This window comes from Pogonomyrmex barbatus, unplaced genomic scaffold (genome assembly GCF_055798465.1).
Source record: "Pogonomyrmex barbatus isolate J1 unplaced genomic scaffold, ASM5579846v1 scaffold2, whole genome shotgun sequence".
NCBI lineage: Eukaryota > Metazoa > Arthropoda > Insecta > Hymenoptera > Formicidae > Pogonomyrmex > Pogonomyrmex barbatus.
This window is the reverse complement of record NW_028297116.1, coordinates 16,918,675-16,939,752: the sequence shown is the minus strand read 5'-3', so window position 1 is coordinate 16,939,752 and position 21,078 is coordinate 16,918,675. Positions and strand designations below refer to the sequence as shown.

Genomic DNA, 21,078 nt, shown 5'->3' with positions numbered 1-21,078 from the left:
AATCGCAATGTCTGTTTATTATTTTACCAGAGGATAGTTATTGGGATGATTTTTATACCCTAGCAGCGAAGAAAAGAAGCTCATTTCACTTTGCTTATTCGGTTTTATATTTTTTTTTCTGTTTTTACTTACTCTTTTTTCAGAAATTAGTGGTTAAATTTATATCCATATTCTTGAATAAGAAGCTAATAAGTTAGAAAACAAACAAGGAAAATACATAATATGTTAATAATAATAATTTTTAATGGTAACCGTAACATAAAATATCAGATGATTATTAAAGACTTTTTTATCTTAATGTTTTTATCTTTGATATTCGCGCATTACTGCGTTTACATATGTTTCTTCTATAATTTTCTATTTTTTTTTAATATCTTGCGAGAGATAAAAAAATATAATATAATTTAGAATTTAGTCGCAATTACAATTAGTCCGCGAATTATTGATTTACGCGGGATGATTAAATTAAGCTGAAACAACGACGTTTATGCCAAAGTCAGAAGGAAGAACGTTCGTGCGACGTTCGTTCGACCACGCTCGATCATTACTCGTCATTTCATTAGAATATCGCCGATAAAGGGAGTTTAATTACAAAGGTACCGCCTCGCTTCCGTTCGGATACATATACGCGTGCAGGGCCCTGCGTGTCGCACGCATGTATAGCCGTCCCTCTGGCACTCTTGGCCCCCTCTCTCTCTCTCTCTCTCTCTCTCTTGGTGTATTTCTACACATCGAAGGTGATTAGTAAGGTCGTTTTCTTAATTACGAGGCACTGTTAATAAGAATCGCCGCTATTACGGGCGCGTGATTGTACAGCTAACGAGAGCCCGTGGTGTACACACGATGCGCCGTAGTAGTTTTTAACCCCTTTGGAGAGAGAGAGAGGGGGGGGGAGAGAGAGAGTGAGAGAGATGGGGGAACAGGAAGTGAATACATATTCCTTAATTTTATACCATCCATACACATCACGCGCGTAATATATGCGCATAATACAATAACGACACATAACAATGTGTTTGCGTAACGTAAAGCATATATTAAAATTTCACGAAAAGAGAAAAAGTTGCGATATACAAATGAAGATTAAATATTTCACATGCTCGCGTTCCTCACTTCATTCTTTTATTCAGTATTCAACGACGAGCGATCAAGTATGCGCTCAAACGAGAACCTTGGAGGGAAGCGAACGTTTCTGTCACGAGAGATACGGCGGGTCTCTTATTTCCTCTCTTATGGGGCAGTTTTAAAAGTACATGGAAAATTATGGTCGATCATAAATTAAGGTAGAATTTATCGCGTCGGTTACTAATTGGTCGTTGAATAAATATAGAGGCGCGTGTTCCGGACGGTGCCCCGCGCCAACGTTGGCAGGGACAGATTACGATTTCGCCTGAACGTCTGCGTAAAAAAAGATTTCGCATGAGGCGCGCGTGTCGCGCGTTTTGATTCTATCCGATCGTAAAGAGCTTATAGCGGGAAAACGTTAAATGCACTCTGACGAATGCACCGCCTCCATTAATATGTGCCGGAGCGTTTAAAATACGGTATTTAATCCGGTCGACAGGGCCGGTGGGAGGGTGGAGGATCGCCGTTCGAATTCCGCGAAATAACGTTCCACTAAAAGGCTTTTGAGAATCGTCTATTTGGACGTAGGTGAATAATATATCGCGAACGAATGCGTTAACACGGATAGATACTTTCGCGGCTATTAAATTTATATAACGTTCTGTATATTTAGCAATTTTAGAGAATATATGAAAAGAACAGTTTTACTGAAGTATCTAAAAATTTGGTTAAATACAGATCTAAAAATTTTATTGGATCATTAAAATAATTATGTTACATATTTAATTCGACTGCCGTAATATCAAAAGTTGTTTTAGCATTATTATCGTGCTTCAACGTCTTATACTTATTTTAATGATCCAATAAAATCATTTTCAGATCGATATACATTTGATCAAATTTTTAGATCAGCTGAACCGTCGTTTATCGAATGCAGAGTATTTTAAAATTAAAATAGAAGTTATATATGTATAAACAAATATATACATAAAATCTAAATTCATTGGAGATGCATTTATATTTATAATTCATTACTTAATTGTAATTATAACTACTTGGAGGTTGTTTCACAACATCCAAGTTATATATTCACACGCTTCTATAAAAAGAGAATCGAGATAAAAAGATTCAGATAATCGAAGTCCGCTCGCGCGTCTGTTCCTCGGTGATAACTGCCGCGACCATTGTTATCAACAGAGCGAGTTCGCGTCGTGGAGACGGCCGTTCGCAGCTGCGATGTCAGTTTGTCCAAGATGGCGACCCCCAGTGAGCTGTCCCTCGAAGAGATTCGCAACTACCTGCTGGAAAACGGGGGCACGGCGCGCAATCACGACCTGGTGAAGCATTTCAAGCGGTTCCTGACGGACCCGGAGACGCGAGGTGGGTTGCATCCGCGTCGCCGTGGCCGCGTTCGCGGCTGTCTCCTCGTGAGGCGTGACCCCGCGTTCGCGTACGCGATGTAAACATGTAGATAGCGAACGATCGGAGTCGCTATCGGAGCTCAGCGTGATGCAACGTGCGATTTTTGTGTTATAGTCGAAGCGAGGAACCGTTTCAAGGAGTACGTCAATACTCTGGCCACCATAAAGAACGAGGAGGTAGGTTAATACGGATCCTCTCTGTCTGTCTTTCTCTCTCTCTTTCTCTCTTCCGCGATTCCCTTCCCTCTCTGACAGGAACGACTTGTTGCGCGCCTGACGCGACGTTGCCGGTGCCCCAGCGATCAGCTGAAGGCACTCGATCAGCTGAAAAATTCTATGCCGGGCATCGTGTCCTTTAAAAGATATTTTTTTTTCTCGATCGCATTTTCGAATGGAGTATTAATGTTGTAGCTGTACAGAGCGTACGAAAATATGTGCTACTGCAGTTTATATATTTTCGAAATAAAAATTGATTATTTAGAGTAATGAGGAAAGAAAAATAGTAAAAGGACAGACTCAATTTCGCTCATGAATCGAAGAAACGATTAAATTTAAATTAAATTTTGTATATTTAAAGTAGATTTATTTAGAATCGAATTGAAATGTATTGACAGAATTTAATTAACAAAAGAGATAAGCTGTTATTTTTCAAGATATTTTTCGAGATATTAATTATATTGAAAACAATTTTTACTTGCTTTTTCCGTGAGAAAAATATAAGGAAATGTGTAATAAAAATTGGAAAATATTTATTTATTTTTGGAAATTTGAATATCGTAATCATTTTTTTGATAATTAATTACGAAATGAAGTTAATAATACACGAGTGAAAGTGTGTCACTCTTGTCGAATCACCCATGCGGAATACTCTTAAAGTGAACGTTCCTTAACAGGGTGAAAAGTACTTGGTACTCAAGAAGAAATACCGGCAACCCTTCTTAGACCTTTCGTCTCCTAAGCAAGTGGCATCTCCTCTCGCCACTCCCGATTTAGTTACTCCAGTTTCTCCTCTGCGAGAACCTCCGCCTTATCGGCCACCTCCTCCTGCACCCCTCAGTCCATCTTCAAGTAATTTTCATGCGAGTCTCGAAGATGGTGCGACGTCAATCTCCGTGCGTGAAAAAAATGACGATCCGGAATCGATCGCGTCGGTGTCGTCACCGCCTGTTCCACCGCGTCGCAAAAGTCAGGACAAGCTCAAAGTGGAGAACAAGGAAAACGTCGACAGAAACAGGAACAGCTCCTCAGAAGCCGTCATAAAGGTAGGTTCTTCCTTGTCTTATGTATACGCATCTTATATTCTCTTGAAAGTGTGCCTGTTGCTGTTATCGCGATGTCGTCATATTTGCGCGACTTATCGCGCAACTCGGAAGTGACGTATCATGTGGGACGAGGCATGATTATTTTTTCTGTGAAATCGTATATGATATCGTATCATTGTGATAATCTTTTAATGAAATATGTGAATAATTGAATATTATAAAAATCATGATTTTTATACAATAATTATTTGTAATTGATAAACTATTAGATTTTAAATAAGAAAAACTTTCTCTTCTCTTTGCATAATATATGTATAATTATCCATATTAATTATTACGTCGTATATATTTTTTAAGATTTTACAGACGGCTTCTTGTACTTTATTATTAGTATATCTACAGATGTTATAATTATCAAGATTATCAAGATTATAACAATGTCACAATCATTCTGTTTATCGTTCATTTATATCTCTTAAAAAGCTTTGATTTTAATTTGTTATTTCGGACTTGATTGATTCGTCATCTGTCATTGATCGCGCTTGTACTATGTTAAATTCGGAAATCGAAATTGTTCGATTACAGGAAGATGAGGGACCAACGACTACAAATCCTTCTTCGGCGGAGCAACTCAGCTTTCGCGAACGAATGCAACGTTTCAATCGGATGGCTAGTGAAACCGATCTTCATGCACGACCTAACGATACAACTGTACCTGCTAGAAAACGGACAGACAAAGTGAGTTGTATACTTTAGGATATTTTTAAATTTTACAATTGAAGAATGCTGTAAATGTCAAAAAAGTTGCAAACAGAGTAAATTTTGGAGAAAAGTAAAAAACATTTTGAAAATTTCTTGATATGAATAACTATAATTTGTAATAATAATATAAAGTTATGAGAAAAGAACGCAAAAATCTCTTATGAAAAAGATCAGAACTTATTGTACTTGAGTGGTTATTTTTGAAGTCTATCATATGCTATCTCTTGGGTAAAGGCATTTGTCACATCTCGACACTTTTTAATAAGAGTTAAATCACGACGCTCACTTTGTTGTGACATCATCGGGCAGCTTATCTTTCTTTGAACGTATGGCGAGGACACAAAATGTTCAGAGTTTATATTGAATTATCTTGGCGCGGCTTTAAATATTACGGGCGAATGCGATTCGGTATGGAACAATCCACGCGCGCGAATATTTATACATCCTTTAAAGGGCGAGAGGAAGGATGCGGTGTGTACAAGGCTGACTGCTCATCCTGCATACCGAGTAGGCTACTAGGAATCCTTTCTCCGTATCCTTTACACGCGCTCGCGCGACGGTTCTCCCCTTCTTGCATTTTCTCCTTCTCTTTCTCGCGAAACTTCTCTTCGTTTATCTCATCGTTCGTGCGCCGCGTTTATCGCGACGAACGATATTCATTGCATTTGAATATCCTGCGGGCAGTATCTCGCGTAGCGATCAGGATGTTGCGCCGATGTTGCCGTAAATCATAATTAGCTGCGTCTGAAAATTAAAAGTGGAGGAGACGGAGTCTCGAGGTATCGGGAGGAGAGCAGGGGGTAAGCTCCTTTCTGTCGCGACCAACAAAGTTAGACGAAGCATCGCAGGATGTATTGCTTGTATGCGGCCGATCTTCCATCATAATTTTAATATACTTATCGGATCTCACGATTAAAGGCGCCGACCGGTTAAAATGCTCCGCAAAGGAGGAAGGAAGCGGTCGTTTCACGCTTCCTTCGACCGATTATGACCGGATCGTGCTCTTGGCTCGCCCCTCGCGCGTGGCGTAATTTGTTTGGCCTTTTTAGAAAAGAACTGAAAAATCTCATACTCATTCCATCGATTTACAAAAGAGAAGCTTAAAATAATAATTAATTATCCGCTATGATCTCATCGTTTGTCAATTATGATTTTGGACTTACAACTCTTTAAAACTCTTTCTTATTATTTTATTAGAAATTAATTAAATTATCTGTAATCGTTGGGTTTTAGTCAAGCTAGATTTTCTTTTCGGAAATTTGGATAAAATGTTAACAGCTGCTGAAAGATTTTGACACATTCTTCCCTATATGACGGTTTCGTTACAAAGGGAACTGTTTATTGCCGCGTGTATAAGTTGAATGGTCCGTGATAATTATGTATTACTTAGATGCCACAATCCGGCCCTGGCGGGCCGCCTTTCATATACGATTTGACTGAGCCGGCCGTTAATTTTTATTGCTTGTAAGCGCGGAAAGGGTTTTCGGGTCATGCGGGGAGAATCCTCTCGCCTCCGGACATCCTGTAATCTCCTGGGAAGCCCGTGGATAGAGCTCGTCGGCCTTTCTTTACGGTAATTATCATGCAACGTAGCCGCGCGATTCCGCCCTTTGCATCCCTAATGACTGTTTCGTCTAGCGTGGTGTCGCGTGCCGCGCCTGTTCGCCGGCCAATTGTCGCGTCAATGACATTTCGCATAGTTTTCTATCAAATCTATTTTCTTCGAACGGCTGATTACGAGTCACTGAACGCGCGACAGGTTCGTCACGATGAAAGCTCATGACAAATAAACGTAGGAAATTAACTGCGAAAATGTTTGCAAGAGAATTTCGGTGTTAATGTAATAATGTTTTAATTGATAAGAATTTTTTATAAATAAATAAGCGTAAAAGAAGCCAATATAACGAACAATAATCAAATGTTACCAAAATATATTAATAAAGTACATTAAATAAATAAATAAATATATATATATATGTATCTTGATAATTGACATTTTTATTGTTTGTTATATTAGTTTTTTATTCTTATTTATTCGTATTTGAGTCATTTACATGTTTAGGATTTTTTAATTATTTGCAAATGCATTTTTTTATTTTAATTAAATATTTGTTCGTATAATAAGATGCTTTATTTGATCTCTAGTATTAAATAAAAACTTTCTTAGACACGTTTAATCATCGAAACACAATGTATTACATTAATGTAATACGCGACTAATGCGGCCATTTGTAAGCATTATGCTTTTCCAACAGCGGAGCTTCTTTTTTATGTAAATACGAGCGCGGGTGGCGAGATACTTTACCTGTCATACCCTCCTGTGAGAATTCTCGCGGCTACTTCAGCTTTTTACTTTGTGTGAAACGCTTCTCTATGACCCGAGAATAATAACGAGTTGTTATACCTCCCTGTGCGTAAAGTTTCGAATCCGTTATCTTTTCAGCGACGCCTCGTTTCATCAGTTCAGTTCTCACGTCAAACGATTTCACCGAATTACCGTTTCGATTGTTGCGCAAAATGAAGATTTTAGCAATGTTCGTTTCGAAATGTTCGCGAAGTGAGAAGGAGCGGAGGTATCCTCTTACCTCGGGAGTGCACGTCGCTTGTACGATCGCATATATGCGCGCGCGAGTGTCGTCGGCGCCGTCGTTGGAAAGCCCAACAAGAAGCTCGCTTTTACTTCGGCACCTCGAGGACGCGTTCTAATTAGGATCACGCGTGTTCGCCCTCTTATGCGGAGGGCGAGTCTTGTCGGGCGAGCCTCGTCCCTTTCCTCGCGCGAGCGCGGCAAAGAGAGAACGACGGGGGGCGGAAACTCATCGTAAAGGCGCCTAACACGGCCATGCCGAACTTGGAATTTCTGCCGTATAGTTCCGCATACATTAGGGACCTTGGGTGAAACTTGGAGGGTAGTTTGCCTCTCGGCAACGGAAAGCAGGCGAGGGTTGAAGTGAAGCGCAGCGTGCTGCTGAGGGACGACCGAGGGAACACGCTTGGGAGGGGGGGGAGGTGGGGAGGGGAGGGGAAGAGGTTGGGTGTAAACCGCACAAAGTAATCTTACAGAATGTATATGCAAAGAGGTTCAACGGTGTGGCGAGGCGAGGCAAGGTGAGGAAGCGAGGGCACAGCTTGCACATGATTCTACCCGCGACAATCTCGACAAGACACCTCCTCGGGCAAACTTACTTCGTGCTTCGTGCAGCTTACTTCGGAAGACCATCGACTCTTGATCGAGGTTGATTATTCCCTCTAATTAACTTTAATACTTCTAATTTTTGTTTTTCAAATTTAAATTTAAGTTTAAAAATAAAGTAAGATTTTCTAATTTAAACGTTGATATAACATTTAAGTTAGATTTTTAAATTTTAGATAGAATATAACGTATTTCGTTGTAACATTAATGTAATGTTCCATCTAAAAAATTTAGATGAGTAGAAGATCGTTTTTATATATTTATAATGCATGAGAATAAAAGTTTCTCCTCGTAGTAGTTCAGATTCGAAATGTTAACATAAAATCAACGAAGTTAACATAAGATCAACGAAGGTTAACTCGAGACTATCTTTTTACCGTGCGATTCTCTGTAGTCATTGGTTATCTTTTAAATCTAAATTGTTGCCGCTTCTAAGTATATCTAAATGTCAATCTGTTCACCAAGCTTAAGACTCGCCCCGTTGTTTATTCAAGAAATATTTCTATCATTAATCAAACTAACAGCATAGAGCACTTGACAGGTGCACCTGGTTCGTGATGGTTTAAGTGTGTTGCTCGGTTTCTGAGAAGAGGGAAAGAGAGGAAGAATGTAGATACGGAGAAAGTCATTTATTTGTTCCAAGTGGTCGACAGATACGCAGATAGCGCGAATTGTAATGGAAATAAAATCGTTTACATCTTGTTTCTTTAATTAGGCAAATCTATCGGGCAGGAACGTGATCAGTTGATAAGCGGTCTTTCAAGATAAGATCACTCATTACCATCGGGATTTATTGATGAATGAATGGATAAATGTGCGAGATATTGCTCCCCCCCCCCCTGTAAATTTTTTCCCCCATCACGTATAATACGCGTTCGCGTGTATAACAAATGGAAAATGGCTCAAGTGCCGTTCACAAGAAGATGGGTAGCGCGTACCTCTTGTAGCGCTGAATATGATTATTGGCTATCGAACATTCTACACGTAATCGAGTAAATTATGGCACAGCGCTTAGTACGCGCGGCAACACTTCGTCGGACGATAATTAAATATTAGCAGCTAAATTTAATAACCGGTCGGATAATTACGGGGTTCCACGGACGCTAGCGCGATGCTCGCCCGACGATAACTCACCGCGGTCGCGTTAATAACGACGTTGAGAGAGATCTAGCAGACGTGATCCGCGACGACCCAATTTTCTTGGCACTACCGCCAGATGCGTGCGTGAGGATTTACGCACAGTTTTCGTGCCGCGCAACGCGCACCAATATAAACAAGCTTGTCTACAGGAGTAGTTAGCACCCACTGTTTCCGTGTAACGGGCGACTAGATACACCTCTAACAGGTCCGCCGACATTTATTCCGGCCTATTACGAGTTAATCTTGAAAGCACACACATCGCGCGTTATCATTTAAATTGGTGTCGTTATGCACGCGCATTAAATTTGTTAGCTCAAACAGTGATGACGCCTCGCTTAGCTTCGCCTCGCCTCGCCGCGCCTCGCTTCGTTTCCGCGAGAATTCTTTGGGTCTTTATGTGGTAATAGGTAGAACAGAGATGCCTACGCGAAAGGGTACATAAGCAGGGAAAGCGGTAAGCGGTTTTTACAATGAGTCGCTTGTTGTCTTCTCATAATTCCTATCGTCCATCACGTTTCCATACCAACTTAGGCTTCTGGTCTTACACTAATCTATCAACCGCCGCATCTTCTCCTGGAAAAAAAGATCACGAGGCGGATAACAAGATTTCTTTTTCCCTCTCCTGACGCGCGCGTATATTAAATCAGCCTCGTTGATTGCCTTCTCCGTTCCCTGGCATTCCCCTGGTGAATGGCAGACTCCGGTATTCACCCGCGGGAGTCTCGTCTCCCGGAGTGACAGTCCGAGGACTGTACCGAAAACTGACTGATTGTGACTGTCATGACAGCGGCGGACAGGGCGCCGCCCTTCCGGGGTCGTGGGGCCTTTCTTGGTGGTCCGAAATTCGTGGGACCGAAATTTTTGTGTTATTGTTCCTGATGATTTTTTATTCCAATGCCGCAAAAATTAAATAACTTGAACCAATGGTATCGTGATATAATAAAAAAGAAAGTCCGATGATTTTCTTTAGAGATCGATTTGTATTTAGTTATGTTATATCATACTAGATGATTGATTGCGTATTATAATTATATTTCTATAAACACACATTCTGATTTATGCATTTTATTTAGACCGTTTGATTTAATTTAAATTCTGTAAATGATTTGTTTTTCAATTCCTCCGGACGCGATTTGCAATATTCCGAAATCTTTCTGATTGATCCGAATCTTTCTTTGGCGCGAGGATAATCTACCTTTTAAACGATTCTACATCGAACGGGCCCTGCAAGGCCCTAAGCCTGTACTTTATGCGACGGTGCAGTAAGCCAGGACCGTACCTTATCAGGGATCTGAGTCGCGCAGTGAGCGGCTATTTGTATTCATAAGTCTGCGGGAGGCCGGCGCTCGCTCCCTGGGCACAGTCCTGGGATCATCCTAGGCTGCACAAGGCCCCACGGTGTTCCCCCGGGACGTACGTCCGAGGGCACCGTTCGCAATGCTGGAAGATAGGAAAAGAAAGAGAGGCAGGAGGGACAATAGAGGGCCACGTCATTCAGCCGAGAGGCCGCCCTTCTTCGCGGACAACTCGGGACTGTCGACGTACACATGTACGTATGCGCGTTCGTTCAATCCCGAGAGCTATATGTGCCGCGCACATTCGAGAATGTGACCAGTCATCGAGTTATTTAATTTTTCGAGGCACCCCCGCCGCGCGTGTTTGCTCAGCCCCGCTGTGAGCACAAATTACCTCGCGACCGAATCACCTCGGGTGAAATGCCCCGAGTCCGCGGCCCGTCCGCCCCCTCTGGTAACCCAGCGTCCATTGCCATCAGCGTCGATGACGCCTCTTATCCCCCAATGATCTCCGAGACGGAAGTCCCCACAGAGAAAGATGGCATGTCTTTCTGTGGCCACGTCGATGTGGCAGATAGGATTGGATTGGCCGAATAGCGCGAATAAGAAATCTCGAAAATAATCCAACTTGAACTTGATAAGCTACTTTTTAAGATTAATATTAATATATAGTACTGTAATCTACAGTATTGCTTTCGATCTTCTTATATATTTGCTTTCTATCAATGTGTGATGTTTGAAACGGAAAAAAAAAATACTCTCGACTGGCGAGAGATCTTTCGTTATCTCTTGTTATCTTTTGTCATCCATTGATTGCAGGGGCCTTAATTGGCTTTATTAATGCGGACACACGGAGAGATGTGTCCAGAGTTTATTTCTAGCAATCGCGCGAGAACGTCACGTTGAAACACCATCTGACCCCCTTACGTACGTAGGACACGGGACCAAAACGGACATGCCCGCGTCCTCCCCCCGTGGCGTGGTCTAGGTGCGCATATATGCGGTCAGTCTACCTCGCTATCTATATGCTAATCCATTGAGATGGTACCCGTAGATTACACCTCGGAATTAGCCCAGAGACCCGGGTATCAGGGCCGCACAGACAGGCCAGGCAGTGTATCTATACGTACCTTTATCCCACCTTATACACGTAACTCGCACCGTCGGACGCCCGTCTCTCGCCCTGTACTTACAAGTCCGCGTACATACACACGTACGCACGTACACACGTCCCCGTGCACGCTCACACCCACGTAAAGATCAGACACGCATGTACAGGTGTGTGTGTGTGTGTGTGTGTGTGTGTGTGTGTGTGTGTATATATACCTGGCGGAACCACCGTGGCTCCGACGTGATTCGGTATAGGACCTGGGTGACTCGGCACTTCCAGTTCGTTAGCCCGTGTTAATAATGTTAAAGAGGATGCGATAAACTCGTTAGGAGACGAAAATCGCGCGGGCGGCTAAGCTTCGTCGTTGTACATCACGGACTATTCCAAGGGCTAACCGCTTCTTCCTCGCTTCACTGGTCGAATGTCGCGAAGTTTCGGCTCTCGGTGAATAAGCACAGTCTTGGACAGGTCTCTCTCTCTTCATATTTTCGGTTGATATTTAGAATATTTCTAAAGCTATTGTTTACAATGCTGGTAAGTGATATATTCCGATATGAATGTACGTATTTAAATTTTCTCATCGGTCATACGATATCGAATATATGTCTACGATATAATCGTTCTTGGCGCTATTGCACAACACCAACGTAGATTAACACGCGTTCGTTACGCCCAGTCATTTCGTGAAAACGGTACTCTTTTCGAGGAGTTAATTTCACGAAGACTCTATCGCGTCGACGCATCGGCTATTAAGATTTCTTCCGCCTGGCAGTTTCCTAGCGTATTTTAGTCAGCGCCTAATCGACCTAAGGCCTTTTCACAGATTCGTTTATCAGCGAACTCGTCTCGACTTTGTTCGCGATATTACATTTTATTCAATTCCACGTTTCTTGCGATGTTATCGATACTTTGTATCACGTACGATATAAGATTTATTTTTTTTTTTTTAAGATCGTATCTGTCGAAGTATATATTCAGAATTAATAGGCCATTTCGTTTGGAAAGGGAGAACGCTTTGTCGTTGGAACCTCTCGAAATTGTGGCATTGCCGGCAGAACAATCGCGCGACGACAATCGCGTGGCGACAGTCGTGTACTCGAGCACCGCGCTAAATTTATTAGCTGACGGGAATATGATCGTGCGACGCGTATTGCGGGACCGAGGTACACCGAGGAACACGATGGGTACGTACGAATATAATGTCAACGAAGGGATGAGGGGTGGCAGAGAAGAGGGTCGGTTGAGCGAGCGTGCGGTGTCGATGCTGCCCGTGTTTCCCATCCGGACCAAATTCGACGTGTGCCGTCCGCGAAAATACGAGACGCGGGTTATGAATCATCCTCTGCCACCGCGCGAGATAATAATCGTCCGCGATCGCTAATTTCCCCGCCATCGTGTAATTGTTCCGCGCCGACTTGTCGAATTTCGCTTGTATATGCCCGACGCTTGTATCCCGCCGACGCAAAATTAATTCAGCGCAGCTGATTCCAAGCCGGAGTCTACACTAGTCATAAAGTCTGATTTTGAAAAAATGCATTTATCTACTCTATCGCATTACGGGCTTTGTCAATTTTATAAGTCTCACGTCTGAACGTTGCGTTCTGCATGAATGAAAGATTTTGTTATTCCGGCAAAATATTCTATGTACTCTCCATTAATTACCAAACACTCATAATTAACTTTTTTTTTATTAAATCCATTTACTTGACTGAGTCAATTTAAACTGAACAAACGGCAGGTTCGGCGAGCGATTAGAGAAAGAGAGAGAGAGAGAGAGAGAGAGTTTGTACTTCGAGCTATGCGGCTGCTTAGCCCTGGCATCTTGTTGTCGTATTTCGATGCGATTTTACTCGACTCGCGATTGAATCTTGGATTATGATCCCCGACGATAGAAATGGCGCGTTAGGTAGGTGGGTACCCGAGGTAGGTAGGCATTATGGTGGTCGTTGGGAGGCGTCGCCGAACCGAACGCTGAATCACCCAGCGAGAGTTTTCCTGTCAGCGGCAGGACGGGCACCGCCATCCGACGAAGCCCCGTGGAATTGCCTCGCACGGTCTCGAAATGAATGCGCGAACGCCCATTAGGGGAATAAATCAGGCCAATGTTATCCGCAGGATCGCATAATCGATCTCGCGCGCTCGACTAATCCGGGCCTAATCGTTTCACGGCGCTGCCGCGGCCAGAAAAGTTCCTCCTGGAAGGAGGGAGAGTCGTTAGAGGCTGGATAGGAGAAGTTCTTTGCAACTGCAATAAAGATATGTCTGACTATTCGATGCGTCTTGTATTAGCTCGGTGGAACAGTGTCTCAAGTGGAATCGCGATTAATAAACCGCGTACTTTGTTTTCATTGAATCTCACGTGACCGCGATAAAAATATGGAATTATGTTTTTTTTTTTTTTTTTTTTTTTTTTTTATGATTTCAGATCTAGATATGCTGTGTTTGTCTAAAATATAAATCACGAGGCATTAAGCATGATACGAATGGTCGTCACGCTTGCATCGTCAGTTGATCGTCACGTTAAATACATATCTCGCTTTAATCAGGATCGACCCTACTTGCTGGACCTCTCGGCGCTACGGAGGAAACGCGAGGAGGGGATGAATTGTAGGATGCGCCGAGTCGCGAAAATGTTTGGTTAGCATTTGGCTTATTGGCCGGCGAATGTTCGTGCGCTGTTAGGCATGTATGGATGGCCCCCAGGTTATAATAAAGCTAATTCCGCGGAGCTCTCGAGGCAGCTCGTGCCGCAACATGTTTTGCCTCTCGTTCTACCACGCCCGCCGTCCTCCGCTCTACCCTTCGTCGTCTCACCGATATATCCGCCCCCGGTGAGTACACAACCCCGTCTCCCATAGTCTCCCCTCTCACTCTTTCGCGATGTGAGAGTAGTCTCTCTCGCTCTCTCGTTCTCTCTCTCTCTCTCTCTCTCGCTAGAGCACCGAATATATTTATACGCCCCCTCGGAGAGGCCAGCGCACGTCTGCTTATTAAAACGTTTCCACCCTGAAGAGAGTGAGCGCGCGTTTGCTATCCGCTTTACACCGCATATTCCTTTTATTGTTCGAGACGTGGGAGAGACGCGGAAAGTCCAAAAGGGAGACAAAGAGAGACGGATAGAGAGAGAAAGAGAGAGACAGGAGGGCACGAGTAAGCACGTGCATGCCTGCTGAGTAGTTGAGTACCTGCCGCTGGCCACATTCGCGGAATTAGACGCGCGAATGTGCACGGCTTAACTGCTGGGAGAGCGTGTTTTTGAGTCGGCGCTGATGCGCCACGAAGAGCGATAACAATGGGGGGATACGATGGGGTGGGCAGGTCGGCTGGCTCGTTACCGTGGCTGCTGATGGCCCCTTTGTATCCATTTCTATGATACTCAGCTCGGCGCTCGCTCGTGCTAGGATCACGTCCTAACTGATTATGCGGCTTGTATGCGTCGCGTCGTTAGCTTTTTATCCGATTACGAATGCGATATACAAGCATCCATGCATCTGCATATGTCCGTTATTATACGACAGAATACTTGGCCACTCTGGATTATCATCCGAACGTATGGCCCTCGGATACAGATTTGTTAATAATTTGTAACGAACGAATTAAACGAACGGGTTTTTACCTTTTTCCCGCTGCGTCAGAAATCAATTTACTCGCTCATTATTTTTCTCTTTTTTCACGAATCTCTTATCAGGCTCACGTCCCGCGCGCCTGATAGAGATATTACGAATAAAGAAAATGGATTGAATCCTGATCCTGACAAGTGCGTCAGGATCGCGATTGATCGGTTCAGGCGAATGACTTTAACAGGACTGTTGCGTTAATTAATTCCCGCTGATCTCAATTAAAATATTAATTAGGATGGAACAATGACTCGCTGATGGGGAATGGAGGCTCGGCGACTCGCTTCTCTTCTCATCTTCGCTCGTCGTTTACCCGCCGCTTCCCCGCCTCCATTTATCGTCCGCGATGGAGCCGGAGAAACCGCCATTGCGATGCTATTACGATTACTCCGGTCTTATAAGCTTATCTGATAACCACGCCGTTATGGCTCATGGCACACTGTGACTGCGCTGTCGCTGACTGGTCCGTTTGTCTGATCGTTCTCGTGGAGACCTCGTGCCACGAGAGAGAGAGAGAGAGAGAGAGAGAGAGAGAGAGAGAGAGAGAGAGAGAGAGAGAGAGAGAGAGAGAGAGAGAGAGAGAGAGAGAGAGAGAGAATATTTGCATATCTCCAGGTCCGAGATACGAGCGAACAAGTGTCCCTTGCCCTCGATGAATCTTATCGAAGATCAATCCAGTCGTATCGCGTGATTGTTTAAAAATCAATCAGCAACGCGCGCGTCTCGAACAGTAGAATATTATACGATCGCGAACATCTCGTGATTCTCAATATCAAGATCAGAACATTTTCTCGAGTAACGCTTTCGAATTTCTCTCTTCGAAATCTTTTGTCGAAGGCTGCCGGCTGCCGAAAATTCCAACGAGTCCTCTCTCTGGGCTGCGGTCTCGGGTTCTCCGTCGCTTGCATAATTTCGCGACAATTTGCATATTAATCTTGAAATATATGGGGGAGGATTTTTTTTTGAGAAAATCGGATTATTACATATTCCTATATACTTTTTTAATAATCAGGGATACTTATGCATTCTCTTACCAGGTGTTTCTTAGGTATTTCGCTCAAGGGAGAAAGGAAGATATTTTTTTACTTAGGCGCGTACCGATTATTAATGATAATAAGACAGTCGCGATTATGAAAAGGTTAAATTAAGAATTAATTCATCCGCATCCGTTTACCGCCGTCAAGCAATAATGTCTTTTTATCACAAGTACAATTGTTGCATCGCTGATGAGGCATGGCCTCTGTGATACATACATATAACAAAGTCCGTGCTATCAGCATGCATCTGTGCATTCGCACGCGTACAGACGTGTTTGCGAGAGCACACGTAGCGCGCACGAAAGCTGGGAACGCACCTCGATGCACCATCTGACGCGACGGGGGGTCAGTGGCTATCATTCCGCGGCCGATCTCGGGGCGAGGGGGGGGGGGGCGACGGAATTTCCGAGAGAGGATTCCGATCTCCGAAATCGAAAGGCTCTCGCGCGCGACGTGACGTATTCTCCTTTTTGACAAAGGGGAATTAGACTAATATTGGAATATCGGACACCCTCTCGTCCCGCGTTTGTACCGACGCGCGTCCTTCAAATCGTGATTTCACTTAAGGACACGCGCGATGTTGTCGATGGATAAAGATATATCGTGGCCGGATAATGATGACTCGGCCAAAGTGCAAACGCGCATCTCCCGCGTCTCCCGGCCGGCCCGTGGAAGTAATTTATGAAGAGTCACGATTGATTCGGGGTCGAGTGTCGATATGAGCACCTCGAACAACCGACGTGGCCGTGACGAGTGAAAATACAAACAGTTTAACAGGGATGAGTAGTCGTTTAACGTTCCTGAGATCAGGAGAGAACCTCCTCCCTCCCTCGCCGCCACCTCCTTCGTCGCGTCATCCTACCGTACCACGTGCATATATACGTAACGTATAACGTGGAACGTTGCACCAACGATCGGCGCCGTATCCGAGCGCGATTAAACGGCGAGTTTCTCGTTAAAGCGTTATTCACGTGTATATGTTGTGCATATGTTTGTGTGAGATTTAAGAATATTATCAAGATCTAGTTAAGGATATTATTAAGATTAGGATTTATCGCAGCGCGGAATATGTGAATTTGAAAACACGTACAAATAAAATTACGTAATCATATAGGGAATTCCCTGTTAAAAGCAGAATTTTGTAAGCGATACGAAGCACCGTGCGCGACAAGAGTTTTATCGAAAGTATCTTAAGTGTGCTTTTATGCTCCATCCGCTTCGATAATCGCGATCGTGGATCGTTCGTCGACATTTGCCCGTGTGTCCGGGGAGAGGGGGGGGGGTGAGGGGGACGGGGGATGGCGGTTTCCGAAATGGGACGTCTTGGACGACGGGCGACGGCCAGGGGTTGCGTAAGTGCGTGCGGCCCAGCCAGCCAGCCTCCCAAGGCCTTTGCGCCGGGGAATCAATTATTGGATCCGTATATCAATCTGATGGCCGAAGCGCGCGCGTCCCGCTCTCGGCGGTCTCCCGCTGCGCTCACGCATTTTCATCTCTCCCCTGCGGTCCGCCTGCCCCGCCGCACTTCGTATGCTCGCCATCGTGGCACGCACACGCGGTACAGGGAGAGAGAGAGTGCACTCTCTCTCTCTTTCCCTTTCTCTCTGCGAGAAGAGCGCACCGACGCGCCAATGCCATATATAGCGGACCGGTTTTCGCCGCGGACTTGCGGCCGCATGCCCCGCGAGCGGGGCGTCCGCGTGACGTGGCGCGTAATGTTGATTTTTCGAGGGATCAACTCTAACTCCACTCCTCTCTCTCTTCTTTTCTCCGCAGGGCGCCGACGAGGATGACAGCGCTTCCGTTGCCTCGGTAAGTTCATCACCCACCGCAGATCGCGATTATTGCGCGCGCCAATCTGACGAGAGCGACGCAGCAGCACGCGGGCCGTAATTTTCTTCCCCGGTCGGACGTGGCATCGCCCCAGCCCCTGATAAATGCACGGCCGTGATCGTGGCCGGGGATCTTAATTAAAATTCGCTCGCTCTCGATCGAACGGGCCCGCTCGATCTTCCGCGTACTGCTGATCGATCCCTGCGATCCCTCGCGCCATTAATCGCTAATAATCGCCACAATCGATGCTTTCCCGAAGCAACTGGATGGAAAATCGCGGGAGTGGCTGGTCAGAGCGGCACAGGGGGACTACCAGGCGCTGGCGAAGCTCGCTGCCGAGGAACCTCGTCTCACCAGGCTCAAGGTAGGATAAACTATATCATTTTATTCCGTCCTGCGCGAGATTTAAATCATAAATCAATCCCGTGAACGTTCTACTGAATTTACTTTTATTTTTTCGCGTACGAATAATTATTATCTCGCTCTTTCCTTTTGAATTCGTACGTATTCGCTCGCTTATCTTATTTCCTAGACCTTTAATTCTTGTACGCGTACACAATAAATGCAACAATCTTGGAACATTGTGTGTAAGGGATATACGATTCGTGGAACGGCAGCGGCTACATCGCATGCTAAAATTTCCTAGACTCGCGCGCCGTTTATCGGGCCTTTATCGCCTCACGTACACACGCGCGGTCGCGCGATGGATCTCATTGAATTACGGCTACGCCACCTCGGGTGATAATGACAAAGGTAGCGGGCGGGAGGTTCGGAAATATAATTACGGTGTGGCTTACCGTAGGCCTGGGGATCAGGCCGTTATTACACGCACGGCAGAACTTAACACCTGCGGCGTTGTAAATTCGCCGTTTTCGCGCGCCGCCATTGACAGGTCAATAAATCTAAGAGCCCCCGTGGCAATCAGGCGGCCGTTGTATACCGTGCTAGCGATATGTGGAGCGGATCAGGAGTGGCGGATGGTAGCGGGTTAAGGGCTATTCACACCACTTGTATCGATTATAAATCGTCGCCTGTCAAATGGTTCGACCACTACGAATGCGGCATGCGGTTGCCCCTTCGATGGAAGCACCGCTGACATTAAGGTAGAAAGTATCCGATACGTTTTGCATTAATGATAATTAATCACGATGTATCTCGCGATACAATTAATAAGAAGATTTGCAGACCGATATTTTCAATCGATCGATTGCGAATTCAATTTTGTTGCTTTAATTTAGTAATTGTTCTCATATCGCAATATTTTATATTTTTCCTTTCTATTCTATCTGGATGTTCTGAAGCGACCTTAACGCGCGCCATCGGGTAAACGAGAAACGGGGAAGGGACGGACGAGAGGGTGAAGTGATCAAAAGGTGGGGACGTTGCACGGTGGTTGGAGATGGTGAGCGAAAGGGGTAGAGGTGGCTCGACCGCACAGGGGCTGCGTGCTGAATTCATTCCGCTGGACAAGGTTGCCCCACACCCACCATCGCCGTGCCACGTCGGCCTCATCCCTTGGGATAAATTGGCCGAACCCGCGTGTTTGCGGATAACATCGCCGCGATATACGCTCGCCTATAACCGCTGCCGTACGAACCTAACCGTTCGCGGTGCCCTTTTTGCGACGTGTCTCGGACTCACGGAAATTGGCAACGAACTGCTCTGTCGTTGTTTGTTTTTCCGGCTATTCTTTTTTTTTTTTTTATTTTATTTTATTCGCGTATATTCTCTACGAAACACGTACGATAAACCAGGCGAACGAACCAATTTACGATACTTGGAAAGCGAGTGGCAAAAAAAAAAAACAAACTCGAGCATCGACAATTTTTCGAAGAGACTTATGGCCAATTTCAATGAACACAAAGCGAGTGTCGCCAATTTGTTGCGTCGATCGTATAAATTTTAATTTGAGATATGTGTCGGGTGTATCGAGTAGATATTGTCCAAGACCGATTGTTCCCGGCTGCGCGAGTCTTTGACACGTAGACATATAATAATCTATCATCGATGAATATGCAACAGTTTGGGCTGGTGAGGGTGTGAGGCGATAGGGTGCTGGAGAGCGAGTGAAGTAAGCGACAGAGGATGTCTGCATCAGGAGGGAGAGGGAAGGGGATCGTCAGTAGGCATGCCAATTACTCTCCCGATAATTAAATCAACAGCGGAGCTAATCAACGTTACCCCCGGCGTATCCCCCGTGGGTTCCTTCGTCGGAATAAATAAATCGGACGATTATTGGATATTTGATTAATGATATCATCCGCGAGGATTTTGTTGGTGTAACAAACAATTAATAGCATCAAATAATTGTGATCTCAAAGAGAAAACAAAAATTCGAATTTAATTGCAAATTTGATAAATCATAAACGTCGGCGAATCTTAAAAATTAAAGCAAGAAATATCGGATATTTTTATTTTAACATCTTTTATTGCTGTCTGTAATCTATTAGCCGCAATATCTACATTTCCTTTTTTTGTTTTTTTTTTTTACACAAAGAGAGATCTGTTTGTATACTGTGACTTACGTGATTCGATGTGGACGGCTATTCCGTGGATCAGGTGTACGTCATCGTCATCGGGGCGCTGTGTGCCCATTATACTTTATTAACGGACGCGTCTGGCATCGCGATAGATTCGCCTCTGTAAGTCGCGTTCCTCGGAAATGCAGGACGGCTGCATCGGTCTAACGTGACGCGCGGCTGGCCCCTGTGTTCGATCGGGAACCCCATTACGTTTATTTCCATGAACCCGCTTCTATGCAGCTCGACAGCTGCAACTGTCGCCGATTGCGCTTGTGAAACTTTTTATCTCGCTCGCGCTCGCATCTCTCATTCCTCGGAAAGAATCGAACGGTTTTTGAAATATCGATTTTGAATACCCGCAGAGGACGATACGCCGGCGAGCATCGAATAAAGTTGGAGGAGCTGATTCTGATTTTATCAAATGATGTTAGATGTTTTATAAAACGCTACGAATTATTAATAGCGCGTTCGCCGAGGACATCGCTGTAAATAATAATTGAGTTCTGCACCATTCGCGAATGAAAGCTGTTAGTAAGGATCGCCGGTAACGTTATATAGTGGCCGGTGTTTGGCGAGTTTGGCCTCCGTGTATTTATCTCGTGGTATCTCCCGGTTTAATAACGCCAGGCAATCAGGAGGTATGCCCCGTCCGTCCGTTCCGTGCATTCGGTATCGGGGACGAGGGGCTCTCGTCGACTCCGCTCGCCTCTCCGTGCCGATAAATAATAACCATTTGTATCGGATTCTAATTACTCGCTCTAAGCAAACAAATAAACGGCGGGAGATGAGACGTGCCGTAAGAGAGGAGGTGGGCTTAATG

The 21,078-nt window shown here is 44.6% G+C and overlaps 1 protein-coding gene across 2 annotated transcripts in view; it reads left to right on the top strand.

Moving 5' to 3' along the window:
* The first annotated feature begins 2,283 nt into the window (after positions 1–2,283).
* The window catches only part of sowah (ankyrin repeat domain family member sosondowah), a 66,003-nt gene continuing 47,208 nt past the window's right edge, over positions 2,284–21,078 (top strand). For both annotated transcript variants that reach the window (XM_089076886.1, XM_089076887.1), the window contains exons 1-6: positions 2,284–2,445; positions 2,602–2,663; positions 3,380–3,748; positions 4,334–4,486; positions 17,680–17,715; positions 17,996–18,100. In XM_089076886.1, the coding sequence (XP_088933012.1) occupies positions 2,319–2,445; positions 2,602–2,663; positions 3,380–3,748; positions 4,334–4,486; positions 17,680–17,715; positions 17,996–18,100 (852 nt within the window). In that variant the 5' untranslated portion in view covers positions 2,284–2,318. The remainder of the gene's footprint in view (positions 2,446–2,601; positions 2,664–3,379; positions 3,749–4,333; positions 4,487–17,679; positions 17,716–17,995; positions 18,101–21,078) is intronic.